This window comes from Cryptomeria japonica, chromosome 8, assembly GCF_030272615.1.
Source record: "Cryptomeria japonica chromosome 8, Sugi_1.0, whole genome shotgun sequence".
Taxonomy (NCBI): domain Eukaryota; kingdom Viridiplantae; phylum Streptophyta; class Pinopsida; order Cupressales; family Cupressaceae; genus Cryptomeria; species Cryptomeria japonica.
This window is the reverse complement of record NC_081412.1, coordinates 633,581,542-633,604,073: the sequence shown is the minus strand read 5'-3', so window position 1 is coordinate 633,604,073 and position 22,532 is coordinate 633,581,542. Positions and strand designations below refer to the sequence as shown.

The 22,532-nt window shown below is 32.8% G+C and overlaps 1 protein-coding gene across 1 annotated transcript in view; it reads left to right on the top strand.

The window, feature by feature from the left end:
- The first annotated feature begins 12,094 nt into the window (after positions 1-12,094).
- LOC131857851 (receptor like protein 21-like) overlaps positions 12,095-22,532 on the top strand; it is a 29,906-nt gene continuing 19,468 nt past the window's right edge. The window contains exons 1-4 of the mRNA XM_059210619.1: positions 12,095-12,386; positions 12,548-12,892; positions 12,934-13,199; positions 13,341-13,348. Of these exons, the coding sequence (XP_059066602.1) occupies positions 12,095-12,386; positions 12,548-12,892; positions 12,934-13,199; positions 13,341-13,348 (911 nt within the window). The remainder of the gene's footprint in view (positions 12,387-12,547; positions 12,893-12,933; positions 13,200-13,340; positions 13,349-22,532) is intronic.

Below are 22,532 nucleotides of genomic sequence, written 5' to 3'. Positions count from 1 at the left end.
GTCCTGTATGACAATTATGACAAGTTATGGCATATTCCTTACAAAAAGATAAATGCATACTATTCTAAGAGTTTCCACATGTGTATGTGTATGTGTATATGTGTAGGTGGGGAAATTAGTATTTTTTCCACATATGTGTGAGTTATGTTTGAGCTTGAATGGGCATTTTTAAGATGTGATATGGGGTCATATTTTATCACATTCTTCACAATACCATTCATGGTATCTTGCACTATTTTTTCTTATAAATTAAAACCTTGGGATAGAAAAGTATATTTTTTGTAGGTTAGATTGATTTATGTCAACTAATAGTCTCTGTGCAAGAGCTCTCCATCATATTTATCAACTATGGTAGATGCTAAATCTCTTATCTTTTCTTGAAGTTCATTAATTCTCATTAACTACACAATTGTGGCTCTTTTATGAGATTTGGGTTTCTCCTCCTACATAGAAGTATTTTGTAAACTAATATTATTGATGAAGGCATGATGTCTCTTTTTCCAAATTGAACTTTAACCTTGTGGGAGTTAGCAGGCTAGGTTATAAATCTTGTTTTTTTTTCTTTTGATTTTCTTGTTTATCCTTCATTGGAGACTCCTCTTGCTACTCCTATTGTTAATATTTCACTATGGTCTCTTTCTTTGGTTGTTTTCACTTATTGGGAGCATGTCCCTTTTGACGATGTCTCCCTTCTCTTGGTATTACTAGGATTGTCTTGTTATTGCCTTTTTCTATCCCTCTATTGAGCTTATAAGATTTTTTTGCTCCTTTGTAGTTAGGACCAAATTAGAGGAATCTAAAACTTCACTAAAGGTGTGTAACCTAGAAATATACTTCAAAATTGAACTTGCAAGATTGATTAGTTTTCACAAATAACAAGAGAATCCTACAAAATACTCCAAAAGTTACCAATGAAACAAATTATAAAGGATTTAAAACTTAGAACATTATACCTTCACTTACTGTCCCATTGTGTCCTATCACCATTTGAACTTGGTTGTATATATTCGCTCTCAGACTGCACTATAGTTGCTTCCAGGATAAAAATTTGATGAATAGACCGATAACTAGATTTTTGATATGCAAGTTGCAATGATTATGAAAAACTATATGAAAATGATTAAGCCAAAGGCACACTTCTAATTTTCTTAGAATGCTTGATTGCTAAAACTCATGGATGGAAGATAACTATTAGATGACTACTAGACTTAGAATTCTTAGGGAATGCCCTTTTTATAGATATTTATGAGCAAAATCCCATGTGGCAGAGATCAATGATTGAGATTAAATCTTACAAGATTGATGGCTATGAAGAGATTGTTTGGAATGTGAGAGAAAAAGGTGGAAGGAGAGGCTAAGTGTTAGAAGGCTCACCTTGACTGGAGTTGAAGACTTGAGAGAATATAGGATGGTTAGAGGAGATTTAGGGATGTTGAGACAAGTGGACTCAACTTACTCCAAGAATGTAGGGATGTTGGAGAGAATATAGGGGAGTTGAAAATGTGTGTACATACACATTATTTTATTTAGGAGATGGAAGTTGAAGATAAATATGGCTATTTAATAATTGAAAATTAATAAAAAATTTAGCAACAAAATTGTGAGTTGGCAACGTTGAGTGTTGTGGAGATGAGTTGAGATGGAAAAGAAGATTAAATAATTATAAAATTATTTAATTAATGGAGACCTTAGAAGAATGCATAGTGCATGGTTAAATATTAAATATTTAATAAGATTGAATTAGAAGAAAGAGTAAATGAATTAAATGAATTAATTTTTTTTAATTTAATTCTTTAATAAAGGAATTATAATTAGATAAATAATAAATATTTATCTAATTAGTCATATAAAATTTTGAGTGTATACATTTTGCCCCTCTTTGAAATATTGTTGAAACAACATTGTTTCAAAGAAAATCAAGTCTCGATATTTTTGCCCCTATCGGTGATAAAATGCCACTAGTGTGTGCCCCCTTAGGAGATTGATCATGAAATTTTGAATTTTTTGATTTATCAATGAATTCCACAATAAAATGATGAAAAAGTGTGATTTAAAAGCCCCTAGAAATTAAAATTTATTTTTGAAAAATAAAATTTTCCCTCAAATTTTAAAAATTAATTACTCCCTTAATAAATCAAAAAGGTAATTATTTAAATCACATTGGGCCCAATTCCACCTTATTTGCATTTTGTCGTTTTGGAGAGTGAAAGTAGGAGAGCTAACTTGGAGTGTTAAGCTATCACCGTGGTGGTACCATACACGATTCACCACTTCGAGTGAGTGCAGAGATACCAGAGACCGACTATGTATGGAGCCCTAGTAGGTACCCTAAACTTATTCTTGCATTTCAATTTGTACGATTTTCTAATTTTTCCAATGTGTTAGTTAGGTTTTTAAACTTTTTTTTTTTTTCGATCTTGATTTAGCGCATTTGTTTGATTTTTTAGTCCTTTTACTTGTTTTTTTTGCGCTTTCACTTTTCTGGCGCTTTTGTGCAAAGTATTTATGCTTTTGTTAAATTTTTTCATATATTTGTCATTCTTGTGCATGCGTTATGTGTTTTCTCATATTTGTCGAATTTGACAACACATTCATTTAGTCTTGTGCATACACTCGATCTTTTCATTCATTTGTTAGATTATATAGCACATTTGCTTAGTTTTACACTTTAACTCAAAGTTGTCATGCATTCATTACATGTTGTAGCGCTTTTGTTTGTTTTAGTGCAAATACATAAAGTTTTCATGTTTTTGTGGTTTGGTTTAGTGCTTTTACATTTTTACCTTGCACAATTATGTCTTAAGTCAATTTTGTTTGATGAATTGATGATTTTTTATGTGTCGAGATAGATAGATGATGTGATTGATAGATTGATAACCATGATTCATGGTTTTAGATTGGATAGAAGCTCAAAGAGACCGATTTAGTCTCTGATGAAGAGCTTGATGAATAGATTCCTTGATAGATAGGATAGATGAATTGATAAATGATGATTGACTTAGACAACATTGTTTGCATAAATAAGAGAGATTAGATGTTCTCGAGTGTCGTGAGCAGTTTCCCTCGATGCAACATTTAGTTCCTGAGTTAGATGCAGTTGCCTTGAGACATATTGATGCCTATGGTTTAAGATAGCTCCTGTATATGCTTGATATCAGTTTAAATAGGGGATTATTGATAGCCAATTAACCAAATGGTATGATTACATCTACAATTTCAAATCTTGTTAACTTAAGAAGCCATTGGATCAACTCCTATAGTTTAAGTGGCTTCATTTCCCTTTCTATATTTGATAATCTCACTAGACTTAAAGAGTCATATCCTTCTACCAAACACTTAATTGTAAATATTTATTCAACATGAATTCCATAGTTTAAGCTTTCCTCTTTGGGAGTAAGACCTAATCCCACTCTCATGCACACATTGGAATACAAAAGAGCCTAAGGAGATGATTCACTTTGACTACTTCTTGCAAGAGAGACTCAAGGAATATCTTTAGGGTCTATATTTGTTTTCTTCTATGAAGAGGAGATGTGTAAAATGTAATTATATGATAAATTAAGCTAGGGAGATGACTAAAAGTGCAGATGTAAATTGAAATACATAAAAATCTAGATCTAACACTGAGATACAAAGTATAGAACAAGAAATTGAACTTAGACGTGCACCTATCACCAAAATTTGAGCATGACTAAGCAGGACCAGGGTGCTAGGTGCCTTGGTCCCTATTACTGCACTGAGCTGGAATCCTAAAAACTATAGATTAAGATCCTTGCAAGTTGAACTGCTAAAAACTACAGAGATATATTGCAGACTAGGGTGCTGGGCACCATGGTCCTAGTGTTTTGGGGCCTGTTTTTGGATCCAGGACTGCACTTGTGAGTTCTATCTTTCCAAAAGATCGTGCGTCCATTAGATTCCTTTACCTGCACTCGCAACTTGAAAAATGGTGTTTGGGTGGCTATATAGTGTTTTACCTTAGTCAAACCCCTTGTTTTGGTGATTTTTACCTCCACAATAGCCAATAATGTATTGAAAATGTGTGTGCAAGAACCTTATGTGTGTATAAGATCTTAAATGTACAAAAATATAAGAATAAGAGTTCTATCCTATGATATGAGCATACAACCCTAAATGAACATGATGTAAATGAGAATGCTTCAAATTACAAATACAAAACTTGATCTAAAGCAACAATATAGGTCTGAAAATAAGTATTGTGAAACTCATACAAACATATAAAAATAACATGAAATCATACCAAACCCTAAGAGAGAGCTACAAGCCAATCAACTGTCAGATATCTCCTATTATTCTTCAATATCTTTAAAGCTTCAATTGATGATGAAAATAGTTGATGTAGAATTTATAAGAAGCTTAATTTTCTAATTGAATACTTCATATAAACTTATAGTTTCACTTCATAAGAGGCTCCTCAATTGCTAGAGTTGTTGGATCCTTCAAATGAGGAAAGGAAAGGTTATATGTATGAAACCCTAACTTTAATTTTGATCATAGGTCGACCTAGAAGTCATATAATTTCACACCAATTCGGTTTTAAACATTATAATATTTCCAAAACATGATCCTAAAATTCGAGGAGAAAAAGTAGGGATCGATGTGAACCACATCGGTCTGACCAACTTTTTTCCAAATTTTTAGGGATGCAAGGTGTCGTGATTATAAGGTGATCCCCAACTCGATGCGATGATTCAAGATGTTTAGATATGTGAAATCAGGCCTTGAAGGTGAAAATAGAACATAGTTAGGGCTTTGATGAATGAATTAATTAAAAAAATAAAAAATAAAAAGGGGCACACTTATAGTTAAGGGCCCATTTTTATGATATGTGAAGTGATAAAAGAGGATTTGAGATTTAATTAAATTGATTAATTAAATGCTTAAAGGGGATTTAAAATGCAAAATGCAACACACTAAGGTGGGTGCTAACCTAAGCATGGAATTGTACCACCCAATTAAGGGTGTACAATTTACGACGCTACAATCTTATACTATTATTTTACTGTTTGATTCTTCTCAATGATATTGAAATTATTGTTATCAACATTCATGATTTGATGAATTTATGTGCTAGAATAGTGTAGGGTAAAATGTGTTAAGCAACTATTTGGTTAATTTTTTATTGGGTTTTAGAAGTATCACTAACTAGACATCCAAAGGTAATTGAATACCTATAAGACTCTTACACATAACCTCCATCTAATGCACCTAATTTATAGGATATAACAAATGACATCTATACCAAAATCAATGATTTACATGTGGAAAATCCTTCCAAAAGAAAAATAGCACATTTTAAAGATACCCAATTTATTATTTAAAAATAAACAAAGTAATACTATATTTGTATAACAAGTTTCTCATAGAAGTATCACTAACTAGACATCCAATGGTATTTGAATATCTATAAGACTCTTACACATAACCTCCATCTCAAGTAGCTAGTTTATAGGATATAAAATACAAGAAACTATCAAATGGTATTACAAAGCCATGAGCTAAAACCAGCTAAAAGTGGTGTCCAAATTATTTTTTATTCAAGATTCCCTATGATGTGTTAAAACACACACCAACACATGTAACTCCCTTTTACAACTCATTTATATTCCAATACATTTTTAGATTTCCCATTTCAAGAGACCCAAGTTCTAGAGGTCATAAATTTGATCTGAGAGTTTGATTGACAAACCACTTGAATAAATTTGGTAAACACATTTTTATACAAACAATAATTTTTCAATAACTTGAGTTTATATTTTATATTAAGTATATGAAATATGGTTGGATATGATGAGTTGTGCAATATGTATGAGAAGTTAGATTATGTTTAACATTTAAGAGAGAAAAAAAACCAATTGTATTTTTTTAAAAACGTTTTATGGATATTAAGATCATTAGCTAGTTTTATTATAAGAAAAAACGTTATTTCTATAAATCTAGATTAAACAAATAAATAAAAATAATTATCTACAATGGTGATGCATGAGGATTAAATACATTAAGCAAGTATGTAGGACACCTAGAATGATGTTGCAAGCTAATGATGCCCTTACTAGGATGTTACATGATCTTTATATTATGTTTTCATGTAAATATTATTTTGATTATCTCATGATAATTTAAATGAAGTGAAACTAGTCCTTACAAACACTAACCTAGGTTGTATTGTGGAATAAATTAGACTTTAATTTAATAATAATGGTAAAAAAGGGATGAAATTATCAATCCAATTTTGAACTGTTAGGTTCAAATATGCATGCATGCAAGTGACCTACGCGAATTATGCATTTGTGGGTCTAATCTAGAGTGATGAATGGTGGAGATTTGATATGATTACTTTTGTTTTTAATTGTGGTTTTTATTTTCAATGAAAATTTTGGATCACACTCACTTAAAATCAAACTGTCGATTCATAAATATGCATTGTTAAAATGAAAAGTAATAATATCAATTCTTCATGGACTATGAAAAAATCATGCTAACTAATGGTGGAGATTATTGATTATGTTCATACCTTTGAGATGCATGGAGATTGAATCAAATTAGGATAAAATCATTGAAATTCGATGTAAAATTATGTAGGACATATACTAATCAACACATAAAGGATAACCTAATCAAATTAGGCCTAATACAATCTTTTCTATTTCAATATGGATAAATATAAACTTTAGGAAAATTAAAGAAAAAATTAAAACAAAGCAATTTATAATTTTGTTGCCAATTCTTGGATGAGTTTCGATAAAAATGATGTTTCTACTCTATGTGCGATTTTTTTTTTAATATATGAAATTCACAAACTTTTTTTTAAAAATATATTAGAAACTTGAATTTGATTACTATATAATAATATTTAATTTTTTAATCATAAAATAAAATTATTTTTTATCAAAACTCTATTACCTATATAATTTTTATAATGATAAACAGTTAAAATTTATACAAAATTATTCAGATATATAATTAAATTTTATATAATTTAACTTGTTATCAAATATATCTTAGTGTTCAAAGATCACATGAATAAACCACAATTAAAAATGTTGCTTGATATTCAACATAGATTTTAGAAAAAATGCTTTGCTTGAAAATATCTCAACTCCGAAAATTTAGTTTGTGCCCCTGATTTCTTTATTATTCTTATATTTTTGTAGTATGTTCTATTTTTGTGTGAGTCGTATGATCTGGTCTATGTTTTCCAATGATCTCAATTTTATGTGAAAGCTTTTCTTGGTTGATACAAATATTTGTGGAAATAAAATGCACGAGATTTAAGTTTAATAAAAAATTGTCGGTCAATGTTGGAAATAATTAGAATAAAAAACATATAGTCACAATTTACATAGTTAATTTTCCATATTGACACACCATATTCTTGTTTTACACGATACCCATCACATTCAAATTGGAAATATCGCTCCAGGACCCTCGAATTTGTTGTGCCTTACGTTCACATGACTTTTCCACCCATTGAAAATGACAAAAATGTTGCTATGTTGATGTGGCTCTTTGCATACACGGCACTCTTCACACAACAACACTTAACCATAGTTAGCGATATATTCATCATTCTTCTCCCATTATTTCTGATCATCTCTTTTCTTTCATAGTAAAGATAATAAGAATTTTAGTTTCCAAAACAATGGAAGCTATGCTTTCATGTGGCAGAGTTGCATTTGCAAACATAACAATATTATGCTGCTTCACTTCCCCTGCAATTGCATGCCTCCTCCCTAAAAGAAATCTTCTCCTCGATTTCACTTCCCCTGCAATTGCATGCCCCCTCCCTTAAAGAAAACTTCCTAGCACAGATTCAATTGCTACACGTGGAGAGGAGGTGGCTGGTGTGGGCCCATAGCTTCTCCCAAATCCGTTCCGTCGAGTCCCGTTTAGCACCGTTAATGTTTGAATTCAAACTTTATTCCCACCCAATGATTCCCATTTATATCACCGCTGTCATGAAATGGTCAAGGATTTTTACAACCCAGCACAACACAACCCAATAATTATCAAATATCATAGTTGGAAACGCTATGGTAGAGATTCAATCAAAATGTGGAAGCACAGATAAGGTACATGAATGGTTTTATCGAATGCCTTGAAGAAATATGGTCTCACGGAATGCTGTGATTGTAGGGTATGGAGAAGATCCATTTCTTGAAAAGGATTAAGATGATTTCAACCAAATGAGATGGGCAGGTGTAAAGCCAAACATCGCAACCTTTGCCAGCTTCCTCTTAGCCTCTGTGAAAGTGGGAGCTTTGGAACAGGGGATGGACATCCATCACAAGAATTTATTTAGATCCTTTAGTTGCAACTGTCTTGACTGCCCTTTTAAATATCCGTGCAAAATGTTTAAGCAAAGATGAGGGACATGAACTGATTGACAAAAGGCCATGATTGCAGGATATGCAAAATCTATAAGCATAGGAAAGGCACCTAATCTGTTTGACAAAATGCCTAAGAGAAATAGAAATATCTTCTCATGGAATGTCATGAATGGGATACTAACAAAAGATTTCATTTATATCCACCAAGTTCTATAAAAGATTGCATTGGACAAGCCATGGGCAGATAGTTTTTGAGCTTATCAATAGCTTTACAATACTTTGCAATTTTGAAAGATATCCTCGAAACAACATTGTATTATCCATATTTCTAAATGATACCATGGATACCCACTTGCTCCATTTCTTCTTGAGCAAAACAAACACTCTCCCATGTTCTGCCATCATGACCTACCTAATAGGTCTAAAAGACAATTTTGTTCATTTGTAATAACAATGCAAGTTCTTTTTCTTATTATAAGGACTGTTTCTTACCATTCAACCCAATTATATGTAACCTAAATTACTATTTTGTAACAATCAAGCAACATTATAGTTCGAATTTTGCTCTGAAACTAAATTGAACCTTTCCTTGTGGGGTTTCCACAACCTCAATTTAATTTTCTTACAAATCCTCCATTAAAAATCTTGGAGAATGAGATGATAACAAAAACACAAATTAATTAAATTATAAGGCTTCCAAAAGCAACAATTTAAATGCATCTCGAGTAAACAAAAATATTCCACCCATGCTTCTCATGCCACTATTACTTATACTTTTAAACCTTCAATATATTAGTGAAGCAATTTGATCAATTTAAGAAGAAAATGGATACTATCTCTGCAACTTTGACTCGATTATATTAAAAAGATGTTTCTTATGAAGAAAAGGATTGAAATTATTAACTATAGTCAATGGGCCCTTCAATTGTTGGTGAAGTCGAATGGTTCTTAATGAACCCATCAAGGATCAAGTCTTGCTAAGTGCATGGCTCCAACATCTTGAAATAGGATGAGGTCGAGATCGTGCCTCGGGTGAATTTGGATACCCCTTAGTCCTTGGCTCTTATGATAACTCTTGTTCTCTACCAATAAAGAAAGAGGAGGACAATTTCATTCTTCAATATATATGAAAAAAGAGAAATTTTCATCTTTATTATCCAAAGAAGAATAAGAAATCAACTTTTAACAATCTCAATGCTAATTGATTTGAAGGCACTACTTTATGAATCAAATAGTTTAATTAGTATATTTATAATCTCATCATTTCCTTTAATATTTGTGTTGTGTTGATTTTTGATTCCTTAGGCTTGCCTAATTCTTTTCTGTATCATTTCATTAAAAAATTTGTGAGATATTCTATCTATTATTTTTTCTGTAATGAATTTTTTATTTATAATGCATGTACAAAAGATTGGTTTAACCTAACTTCCTATAAACTAATTATATCTAGCTATATTAAACTATACATTTGATTAGCATTTGGACAAATCTCTCCTTATACATACCCTTGCATAAATCCTTGAATCTCCCTACACAATTAATTCATCTAAGATTTCAATTTTTTTAAAGTGAAATGTCAATCTACTCCAAGATTGTGCATTACCATTATTCTTGAAGAAGACTATAAATTCTAAATACATTGAAATTTATTGGATTTTAAGATCTAATAAGTCAAAACAATTGACAATTTTTCAAGAAGAGGCCTACACCATTTGACATCCTTGGCCCTCCATTAAGGTCATTATCCCTTTCCATTTTATTAGATAATTCTACTAGAAAGAATCCTCTTGAGAGGAATTTCAGTGTATAGGATTCTGCAATTTGATTTTCAATTTAATTTTTCATTTTCCTTTTTCAAGGTAGGAGCCAATAAAATTTATAATTTGAGCAAAATAAATGAAAGATGAATTTCATTCTCTAGTCAAGAGCAAACCAAATGAAATATGAATATCATTCTCTAGGCACAAATTATTAGATGAGGATCTTGATTGATGGAATAGAATTATTGTTAATTTTCCCTAGCCTCACTTGCTTCTCTTAACGTTGATTTCCTTTCTTGAAAGGTGAAAGATTCATTAGTCTGTTTCAAGAACTATTTTCATCGACATTATTAAAAAAAAAAATTGTTGAGATATGATTGATTATTAAAAAAAAATGACATTCTTTTCTTTCCTTTTTGCCACTCATGATATTCATGTATTCTTTTTGTATAAGTGTACTTCTTCCTATGGAGTTGTTCAAATTAGAAAGATTCTTCTTGCCTTTTTGTGCACCTTTTCTTGGAATTTTTCCTAACCATTGCTAGTTTATTTCTCAATTATATTTTTCATCGAATTCATGGTGATTATGCTAATGATGGTTTACCAAACCCTCAAAATTGGTTCATAATTTGTTGCTCCAATTCACTTACATGTGGTTTCTCACTATTTCTTATGGAATATTTAAATTATTTGTATAGTTAAATGGATATTTTAAGAACTCATTACATATTAACACGTTACAGTCATTATTATTATTTATAAGTTTATAGAGCCATTTTTTATCAACTTAGAGACAATCTATAATTGGTTATAGAGCTTACTAGGAATATTTTCATAATAAATATGCCCTCAATCATAAACCCAATTAAATCAAAGTTGCACACATTATGTTTCTGTCATCCTTGAATTTATGCTTCATTAAATTAGTTTATTAAATGGTTCAATATAGTGCATAATTAAGGATGATTAGGCTCTGTAAATCTAATTAAAATAAATTAGCATGCCTTAGGGATTTATTATCTTTAATTTGACATGTGATGTGACCAATAAAATTATTTGTTTAATCGAGTGTTCAATTGCAACAAGCCCTTTATATGAGTAAGGGAATTTGTTATGTTTTATGAATTAGTATGTTAAAAATGTATAATACCTTAATTGTTATCATTTAAGGAATTAGAGTTACATCAACTAAAACTTGATTTAAAATTAAGGACATTCAACTAGGTGAAATCCAAGTACTGTGACACATCATGATAAAAGAAATGAATAGCACTAGCCTTTGGTCTAACTTTTAAACTTGAAGTACATGAAAGTGACATAAATTTTTAATGCATTTTATGTTTTTATTTAAATTTTAAATAAAAATATTAAATTATATTTCAAAAATTTACATTTTCTTTAATAATTAAAAAATTTCAAAAAATGATACCATCTCAAGATATATTATGTTCTCTAGAACATCATATTTATTTATTTATTTTAAAAATTATATATATATATATATATATATATTATATTTTAATTTTAGATAAAAAGTAAGAGACCATCAATAATAAATATATTATTTAAAATTCAACGGCTTGTCTGTGCTTCCACAGTTTGCATACGTTTGTCAGAGCATTTGCAACCGTGCCAGCTCACCTGCCATACTAAGCGGTCAACGCTTAGTGTGTGCTGTTTAAGGGTGGCAACATTGACTCAACATGGATTCCGCAGTTTAAGCTTTCCTCTTTGGGACTAGGTTCTTGCAATTTAGATAGAATTCCATCCTTCCTTGTGACCCAATATAACTTGGAAATTCTGGACCTATCTGCTAACAGTATCCAAACAATATTCCATCTTGGATATGGAACTTACCCAGCCGTAATCAATTAACTGGGTCATTGCCATCTAGAGTAACCTTACTATCTAGATTTGCACAATAATAGCTTAAAAGGTGCTCGTCCTCTTCCTCTCGCTCGAGCTTATCTGCTGGATCTGTCGATGAATCAGTTTAATGGTTCTATTCCTAGTCACATCGGTGCGTATCTTGAAAATGCAAGGTTCTTATCCTTGTCGCGGAATAATCTCAGCGGAGCGATTCCAGATTCTATTTGCACTCCATATTTGCAGGTTCTTGACCTTTCAAAAAATCCGCTGAGCAGTGTCATTCCTCCTCATTTAACCAGGAATAGTTCTTCTCTTAGTGCTCTAGATTTGGCAGAAAATCATCTGGAAGGTAAATTGCCAGCAGAGTGGGGCAACATTACAAAGATTCATACATTGAAGCTCAATGGTAATCATTTGAGAGGAGTTATTCCCTCATCCATTTCAGAAGGCTGATCTCTGCAAGTATTGGATTTGGGAAATAATGATTTGGAAGGCACCCTTCCCCACGCCAGGTAATTGGCCTTCCGAATCTTCAAATTCTGGATCTTTCTGGCAACAACCTTTCAGGACCCATTCCAAGAAACCTTACAAATTTGCTCGCAATGGTCAATGCATCGCAAAGTAATCCAGACTATCTCGAAGAATGCACTTCAATTGGTGCTACATATACAAATCAGATTAAAATTTCCTGGGAAGGTTGGGATGTTGAATTTGTGAAAGTTCTTTTCATTCTTAAATGTATTGATCTTTCAAACAACAACTTATCTGGGAGCATTCCTCCCGAAATGGGATCTCTTCAAGGCTTGATAGCCCTTAACCTTTCAAGGAATCATCTCAGTGGCCGAATCCCAAAAACATTGGGACGCATGGATCAGCTAGAGTCTTTGGACCTCTCGCTAAACAGGCTGAATGGCAACATTCCATTAGAACTTCAGTTGCTGAGTTATTTGCAGTTCTTAAATCTATCTTACCCCACGGGGGGCAGTTTCTAACGTTTGGGGAGTCGTCCTACTTGGGCAATCCTAAGCTAAGTGGGATTCCATTTACCAATGTAACCGTCTGCAACAACTCTTCTGGCTATGGCAACTGCACAAGTATTGAGAGAAGTGGTGAAGCAGAGAACTCAGATGGTCAAATGATAGGATGGGCAATCGGACTTGGATTGAGTTATTGTTTGGGATTCTCTATTGTGATTGGAATATCGATCTTCAATAAGAGGGTGAGAAAGAGAGCCTTCCATTTGTATGATGTTGTAATTTTAGCTCTCGATCGGTGTATAAGAGGGAATAGATAAAAGTATATAGCATTGTATAGAGTGTTTTGTTAGTATATGGAGTAAGTTTTCTGTTTGTTTTGTTAGTATATGGAGTAAGTTTTCTGTTAGTGTAGGGACACAAAATTTAATAAGCATAAGGGGAGCCAGAAATCGTTGGTGTTTCTATGATGTAAACATCGCGAGGAGTAATATAGGAAATTCCCTGATTTTAACTATTTTAGTGCCTAATTGTACATGTTTTATTTTTATTATTTTTAATTTAATATGTAAAATGTATGTGTAAGGGGTAAATTTGTATATGAAGTAAAAAATAAAAAATGTTTTTTTTTTTTATTGTAAATATGTAATTATAGTACCTTATTTTATTTTCCTAGTACATTGTTAGATTTTTATTTAAAGATTTATTAATTACTTGGTATTATATATCATTTAAATTTCCATCAATAATTATCAATAGATAGTTCAATTCAACTTGTCTATTTCAAAATTTAAATCTTTTATTTTTTAACTGACCTTTCTATGATAAAAAAGTTATTATGATATAATGATCCAACCAATTAAATCACTAATGAAACAATTACTTATCCTTAAAAAAATGGCATTTAGAAAAAAATAATATCATCCACTCTAGAAATTCATTTTCCAATAACCATAAAATGAACATCTCAAATTCTATGTCTCTTTATAATAAAATTGCTTAGAGTTTATAAAAAGTTCTTGAGATTATTTCTTAAAATATACCCTTCTCTTAATTTATATAAAATCTATTTTATCTTATCTTAAGAATATACCTATCTCTTCATGTTACTTACAATCTCTATTTGATGTTCACTATAATTATAAACCACGTGATATCATATATCTCATGTGTGTGTGTGTGTGTGCACGCACACACGTGTCTCATTTTGAAATCTAAGATGTAAGAATTCAAGAATACAATATCGACCACCTAATATATTTTGTAATTAATTTTTGTGAATTAAATTATGCAAAACAGTTTTGAAGATCAACATTTTAGATCATACATCATTATCTATTTTTAGTATGAGAATAATAGTGATCTAAAATAATATCAAAAATTTTAATATCAATTATGAAAACATAATATTTCACTTAATTCATATTACTATTTTTAAAAAAGAAACGTAATGATTTGAATTCAATTTCAATTATTTTTGTATAATGTTTAGTATAAAAACTAGCCTCTTATTATAAATGCCTCACTTTTATGAAATTTGAAAAAAAAAAAAAATCCATAAGGTTCCTTCTTATCCTCGTATCTATGGGGATACTGATCTTAATAACCCCTTGCGAGAGTCTATTGAGATCGAACTAGGTAGCTTGCATTGGTTTCAACACTTGGATTGTGAAGCTCTTCCTTAAATTGGTGTTAGCTTTCCCAAGTTTATGAGAATCTCGTATGGAATTGTCTTAAGAGGGCCTCTGATGTTTGTCCCTTATATTCTATGTCTTCCAAGTATATGTCTATGGTAAAGGGCAACAAACTAGTGTCTAATATGCGTACGAAGTCTACTAAGTTTATTCTTGTAAGAGATTTGAATAAAGTGAAAAAAGTTGCTTGAAAGAAGAAAGGTTTATCTAAAGGATATTTTAATAATATATTTGATGTTTTAGAAACGTTTGATGACATGAATTTAAATGTGCTAGGCAAAATTTTAGAAATTTCTACTTTGCGTCCTTCTTCTTTTGTTGTTGATGTATCTAAGGAAGTCCTGACTCCTTCTAGTGTGCATTCTATTATTGGGCTACTAATCATAAAATGTCTGCTCCTTCCAAATATGACTTGGTGGATTCCTTCAAATCGATCTATTGCTTATTTTACAGTTGTTCCCTTTAGTTACCCTACTTATACTTTACCTAATGGTTGTAGGATGGTTCATGCAAATGAGAATCTCAAGAAAAATATTCCTCTTCCTTTGGGTCTTTAGTAGTAGAATCTCAAAAAGGATACTTTGGACAAGAATAGCAAGGTTGGGAGGAAAAGTTATCAAAATAAAGTAAAGTTTTTGGGTGAAGCTTTAGTAGAATTGGATGATGTTCATCCTCTGGACTTGCATTTCACTGACTCTCACTAATGATTATCCTTTCATGGAATGCAAGGGTTTGGGTAGCACCTCTTATCAAACAGTTTTTTGCAATCTTGTTCAACATCATGAGATGGTTATTTTATTCCTTCGGGAGACTAAACTTTCCATGGATGATATATAAAGTCTTTCTTCCACTTTGTCAAAGGGATGCTAATGTTAGTATGTGGGGGTGATAGGGGGAAAAGGAGGAGTGACCTCATCAACTTACTTCTATATTTTTCATTTCTTCCAAGCACTCACTATCCTTGGTGGACAAATATTTTTCTTCTATTGATCTTATTCTTCTTTCTGACATTAATGCACCAACATATTTTTACAATAAGCTTAAGTTATGGTCTAATTTATATCTTTTGCACACTTTATTTGTTTCTCTTCTATGGATTCTGGATGAAGACTTTGATTCTATTCTTTCTCTTGAAGACATTATTAGGGGTCTTAGTTGACTAGATCAATCTTTTATCCTTTTTAAAAACAATATTTCATTTCTCAATCTTGTGGATGTTAATCCTATTGATGCCTCTTTTACTCGAGTAATTGTCATTCTTTGGAATAAATTTCTAAAAGATGAGATCATTTTTTTTTCTTCTTATTACATTAGTGATAAGTGTCTCACAACTTTTGAAAATTTGGATTCGATTCTTCTCTTTTTCCTATGAAGAATCATGTGTTTTTTTAAATTTCAATTAATGTGGCTACAAGATCATGCTCTCTATGAACACATGTCATAATGGTGGAATTTGGAAAAACCTCCATGTGGTAATTCCAATTACTAATTCTCCAAGTTACTCCAATTTATAAAATTCCAACTCAAAAGGTGGCACAGTTCTAGATTTTGGAATATATTTATATAGACGAAGCCAGATTCAATCTCAGTTGAATAATGTTACTTCTCTTATTACAGATTATGGTATGACCGTGGATCACCTTCGAAAGGAGTCTTCTTTATTGAAACAACTTCATGAATGGGAGCTTTGTGAAGATATTTTTTGGAAACAAAAATATTGCATCACTTGGCTTTAGGAGGGTAGTCAAAATACTACTTTCATCCATAATTATGTCAAGGATAAGAATTGTATTAATCCTCTTTTATATGAGGTAGAGGAAAACCCTTATTCTTGATGCTCTCAAAAGAGCATAGAATCAAAATCTTCTTGACAAAACCAAGAGGAAATCCCATCACTATGGAAGTGGAACTTATGAGGGGTTTGAAAAAAGAGTCCGTAATCCCAAAAACCAATATATAGATCAATGTAACTTTGTTGAGTAACTTTGAATCAATGTCAACACAAACAAATTATAGTAAAAAGAAAACAACTTCTAGATTTTGTGATATCATTAATATAAATGAACTGGCCAATTGCATCACCAACTCATTGGATGATACGTTAATTCTAGAATTCCAATGGGATTTATGAAAATTTAACTCATATAATGGTCAAATTAAATTTACTAACATTAAAATCAATAGACCATCTTTGAAGGTGAAGAGAATTCTTACCAGAAAACCAAGGACCACCCTAAAGAACGCAAGAGAATCCCTCATATAATTTGAAGGAGAATATGAGAAATATGTTCAACAAAGATTACACATTTTGTGTGAACCATTCCATCTATTAAATGGGCTCCTATAGATAGAATCAATGTTTGGCTTGTGACCAAGAAACCTCCCAATGAGTGAAGACTGCAACCTAGAAGAAGTTTTGCAAGCCCAAGGATCTAATAAAGAGTAGAGTGAAAATAATCCAAAGAAGAGATCCTTTAGAAATTACATTCAGTGGTATTGCAAGGAGAAGACACTCTAAGAATTGAGGGTTTTCATAGGTGAAGGAAATAATTTGGTGAAACCCAAACCAATACTAGGTAGAGGAAGAAAAACCCTTCTGTACCCAACAATAGGGAACAACACCAAAAATAGCTTTACAATATAAATAACCTTAGTTAAATGAGAAGAGGACCCAACATCTAACTTGTATTAATAAATAGGCATCTAAGGAGGATCAATGTCGTCGTCCACAACCTCAAAAAAAAGTCTATAAAGTAGAGCCCTTCTAGCCCCCAATGACTACCTCAACACAAGACTTCTCAACCAAATCTAACCCATGAAGAGGTAAAAACAAAATCATAAGAGGGGGAAAGAACATGAAAAAAGTAGGTGCAAGGACATAGTGGAAATTTTAACACTTGACAAAGTGGGTATTTTGATACTTGGCTTAACTGAGTATATCTAATAGTAGCTCATCGTCTGATTCACTCTAGAGAGCCTCCTCATCCACCTAAATACCATCAACAACAAACAAAGTAACATCCCCAATAGGCAAGAATCCCCAAACAACAAACTCAAAACAAACCTTATCACTCTTAATAAGGCCACCCTAGTATTTCCCTAACTCTTACATAAGAAGAAACTCTAGCGTTTTTCCTCATAGGTTCCATTCATTGTTTGACATTGTGCTCCACACTTTTATTTTGTTTGTAGATGCATGATAATTATATTATTTTCATTAATAAAATTGAGATAGGCTCATACCATTACCTATCTACAAAGAGACACCAAGAGCACACGAGGGATGTGCAACAAATAAAATATTCCCCCACCCAAAAAATAAGAAAAAACAAGTAGGGTGAATAGAGATCCAACAAATACACTAAAAGAATAGCAAAAAAAGAAGAATTGAAATAATGAAAAAACATAGTAAAACCACCCAACATAGACACAAAGAGATGGTCTACTATATGGGGGTAGCATTCTTGCCAACTTGGCACAAACTAAGCACTTTATAAAAAAAAAACTTTTTTACTTGACCCAATCTTAGAGCTAGGGGAGACCAACATGAAGTCAGGGGTAGATTTCACTAGAGATGACGTGGGGCCAAAGACTGTGGCTAGGGACTTGATGTGTTTTCTTTTGTTTTCCCTTTTCCTTTCCATCTCATCCTAGATAGCCTATAGGGAGGCATTATGATTACTATCCATGTTCTTACAAGCAAGGTTTACCTCCCCAATTTTATTTTAAGGGCCTCCTGGGTTTTCTTGACCTCTTGGCCTAGCTCAAGTTTGGTCCCTGGCATCTTGATCTTGGAGTCTGTATCATCAATCTTTCTACCCACTAGCCCCAATATGCCAACAAGATCATCGACAATTCTCCAAACTATGCCCTCATCCAAGTTGTCCACCCAAGTGTTAGCCCTGGCCTTTGCCTTAGGCACTGAATCCAGTTGGTTGATCTTTTAATGACCACATTCATGTTTGCAAAGAGCCATTTTAATAGGTTGTCTTGTCTTTTTATATCCTCATGCAGGTCCTTCACAATGTTAGTTAGAACCAAAATAGAGCTCGATGGTTTAGTATTAGTAGAGGAGGGAGGGGTTATGGGGGAAGGGCTAGTGTTAGCACCAATTTTAGCAGATAACCAATCGAATGACGTGGTATCTGAGGAGTATGAATCATCCAATGAAAGAGGCTCAGAGCTAAAATATTCAACAATATCTATATTTTGTTGCATCTGAGGTTGAGGATGGACATCCTGATCCTTTGTGGTGGTGAAAATGGTCTTAAATTTGGCCATTCTAGCAAGTATTTTCCTATTGGCCATTTTAGAACCCAAATGAGACACTACCTTGAATCAGAGGGAGTAACAATAAGATCTACATATAAATTGGCATCATAGGTGAACCCAATCTCAATAGAAGGGACCCCACTAGAGGGGGATAAAGCTGGTTAGCAATTATACAATCTATAAATGAAGCCCTAATGGAGTGGGGGTTAACCTTTAATAATGGCTTTAGAAACAGACTGAGAAAAAGATGATATAACCTAGAAGGAAAAACTCATTCTTACCCCATGATAGAGATGATTTAACATGGGGAATTTCAATAGATGGAGCCTACTTTTCCTTTCTTCTAAGGTGAAGTACTTCATAAACAATATAGCTTACTCCTTCCAAATATCTAGTAGTTCTTCCCTAATATAACCACTTTGAACCTTGGAAACCCTTTCCCTAGGTTCAAAGAAATGATCAAAGTCCTCTTTATGATTCCCTTTTTTCTTTTTGGGAAATGAAACTCCATCGAGGGATAGCCCAATCACCTTTGCTACGGTCTCCATTGAAACCATAAAGGTGACACTGCCAATCTTAATAGTACCATTATCCTAGACATGAACAAATGTTGTAGATAGCTAAATATCATGGTTGGTCATCTCCTCTGCATAAGTATCTAGATTTCCTTAATCACCTTATTCCAAAGATCTTGATTAATCTTAAATTCAAAGAATTTTTTGGGTTCGATCTAAATCAAATCACCACCCATATCTGTAGAAAAGAAAACTAGGTTGAGAAAGCGACAAGCCTAGAGAATATAGTGGTAAGTGATACCAACAAAATTTAAATCTCCCTGCATTAGCTAGTAAGGAATGGAAAAGGAAAGAAAGAAAAGTACTAAAAAGGCAACATTGGGATTATTCATCATTAATAAACAAGCCCTTCAAAATCATGCCACAAGCCTTTATCAGGATTTTGTAAAAGTGAATCAAAATTTCAAAATCATTAACATATGCGCCTAAACTTGTCCCCTAGATAGTTTTCTTCCTACAACACATGGTAGAACTTGACATCTTTGAGAGTAGGATGGAGAGCATGACACTTGATAATAGCGAGTTAGATTTATAGTTTGGTTTAGCCACACGTTTAAGCATCATTCTTGTATTGCCTTCTCTTGCACAATGATTACATCAAGTCTTAGTTGAAGTTTGAGAAGGAGGAGGAACATTTGAAGAAGTAGGAATTTTTCCCTCCTTGATAGTCGAAGGTTTAGGTTGAGATCTTTTTGGTTGAACAATAGTTGAAGTAGGCTTCTTCTCTCGATAAGAGGAAGGAGATGTAACTGCACCATAGGAAGGAGAAATATTAGGTGTAGGAAGGAGACCAGATCCAACATGAGGAGGAGGTATAGGTGTAACTTTAGGAGGAATATTTTTGTTCTCCTTAAGAGAAGGTAAAGTCACATTCATAGGATTAGGTGGACAATTTTCCTTAGGAGGGAGATTAGTTCTCTTTGAGAGGGGAAGAACCTCTTCTTGAAGAATAATAGGAATGTCAAGTGTTGGCAATCTAGGTTGACTTAAGGATAAGATCATATCATTATTCCATTTTTGATAAGATTGAAAAAGAGCACCACTCCTTGATGGAAGAGATTGAAATTGTTTAGGCCAAAAGAGATCAATAGGAATACCAGTGCTTCTTTCGGATGGACGAAATAAGATATGGTTCATGGTTATTATTTCTCCATTGTGAGGGAATTTAACACACTTGTGTATTGGAGAAGCAATAGCCTTCATGGAAGATAGCCAAGGATAGCCCAAATTCACATGGAATTTCTCAGAAGAAGGTATGATAACAAAGTCAACATCCATGGATTTAGCATGAACTCCAGCAGGAATAGTGATAGAACCAATGGTAGGACAAGAGAAGCCATCAAATAACTTCACCACAACATTAGAAGCATCATATATAGGCTTATGCAATCATAAAATAAAAAGATATTCTTTAGTTATGACATTAACCGTGCAAGAGGGATCAAGCAGGGCCCCATGGCAAGGGATATCCTTAACCTTCACAACTATGTATAAAGGACCATCCGGTTCTCTAATGGTCTTGCTAGGGTCAAATGTAATACATGGATCCTTAGGCAAATCTTATGTTACTACCATATTAACCAAGTTTGGAGCCGTACAGGCGTATTAACCAAAGTGTTAGTCCTAGCCTTTGCCTTAGCCACTGAATCCAGTTGGTTGATCTTTTAATGACCACATTCATGTTTGCAAAGAGCCATTTTAATAGGTTGTCTCATCTTTTTATATCCTCATGTAGGTCCTTCACAATGTTAGTTAGAACCAAGATAGAGCTTGGTGGTTTAGTATTAGTAGAGGAGGGAGGGGTTATGGGGGAAGGGCTAGTGTTAGCCCCAATTTTAGCAGGGAACCAATATAATGATGTGGTGTCTAAGGAGTATGAATCATCCAATGAAAGAGGCTCAGATCCAAAATATTCAACAATATCTATATTTTGTTGCATCTGAGGTTGAGCATGGACATCCTGATCCTTTTTGGTGGCGAAAATGGTCTTAAATTTGGCCATTCTAGCAAGTATTTTCCTACTGGCCATTTGAGAACCCAAATGAGACACTACCTTGAATTAGAGGGAGTAACAACAAGATCTACATATAAATTGGCATCATAGGTGAACCCAATCTCAATAGAAGGGACCCCACCAGAGGGGGATAAAGCTAGTTAGAAATTATACAATCTATAAATGAATCCCTAATGGAGTGGGGGTTAACCTTTAATAATGGCTTTAGAAACGAACTGAGAAAAAGATGATATAACCTAGAAGGAAAAACTCATTCTTACCCCATGATAAAGATGATTTAACATGGGGAATTTCTACAGATGGAGCCTACTTTTCCTTTCTTCTAAGGTGAAGTACTTCATAAACAATATAGCTTACTCCTTCCAAATATCTGGTAGTTCTTCCCTAATATAACCACTTTGAAGCTTGGAAACCCTTTCCCTAGGTTCAAAGAAACGATCAAAGTCCTCTTTATGATTCCCTTTTTTCTTTTTGGGAAATGAAACTCCATCGAGGGATAGCCCAATCACCTTTGCTACGGTCTCCATTGAAACCATAAAGGTGACACTGCCAATCTTAATAGTACCATTATCCTAGACATGAACAAATGTTGTAGATAGCTAAATATCATGGTTGGTCATCTCCTCCGCATAAGTATCTAGATTTCCTTAATCACCTTATTCCAAAGATCTTGATTAATCTTAAATTGAGAGAATTTTTTGGGTTCGATCTAAATCAAATCACCACCCATATCTGTAGAAAAGAAAACTAGGTTGAGAAAGCAACAAGCCTAGAGAATATAGTCGTAAGTGGTACCAACAAAATTTAAATCTCCCTGCATTAGCTAGTAAGGAATGGAAAAGGAAAGAAATAAAAGTACTAAAAAGGCAACATTGGGATTATTCATCATTAATAAACAAGCCCTTAAAAATCATGCCACAAGCCTCTATCAGGATTTCATAAAAGTGAATCAAAATTTCAAAATCATTAACATATGCGCCTAAACTTGTCCCCTAGATAGTTTTCTTCCCACAACACATGGTA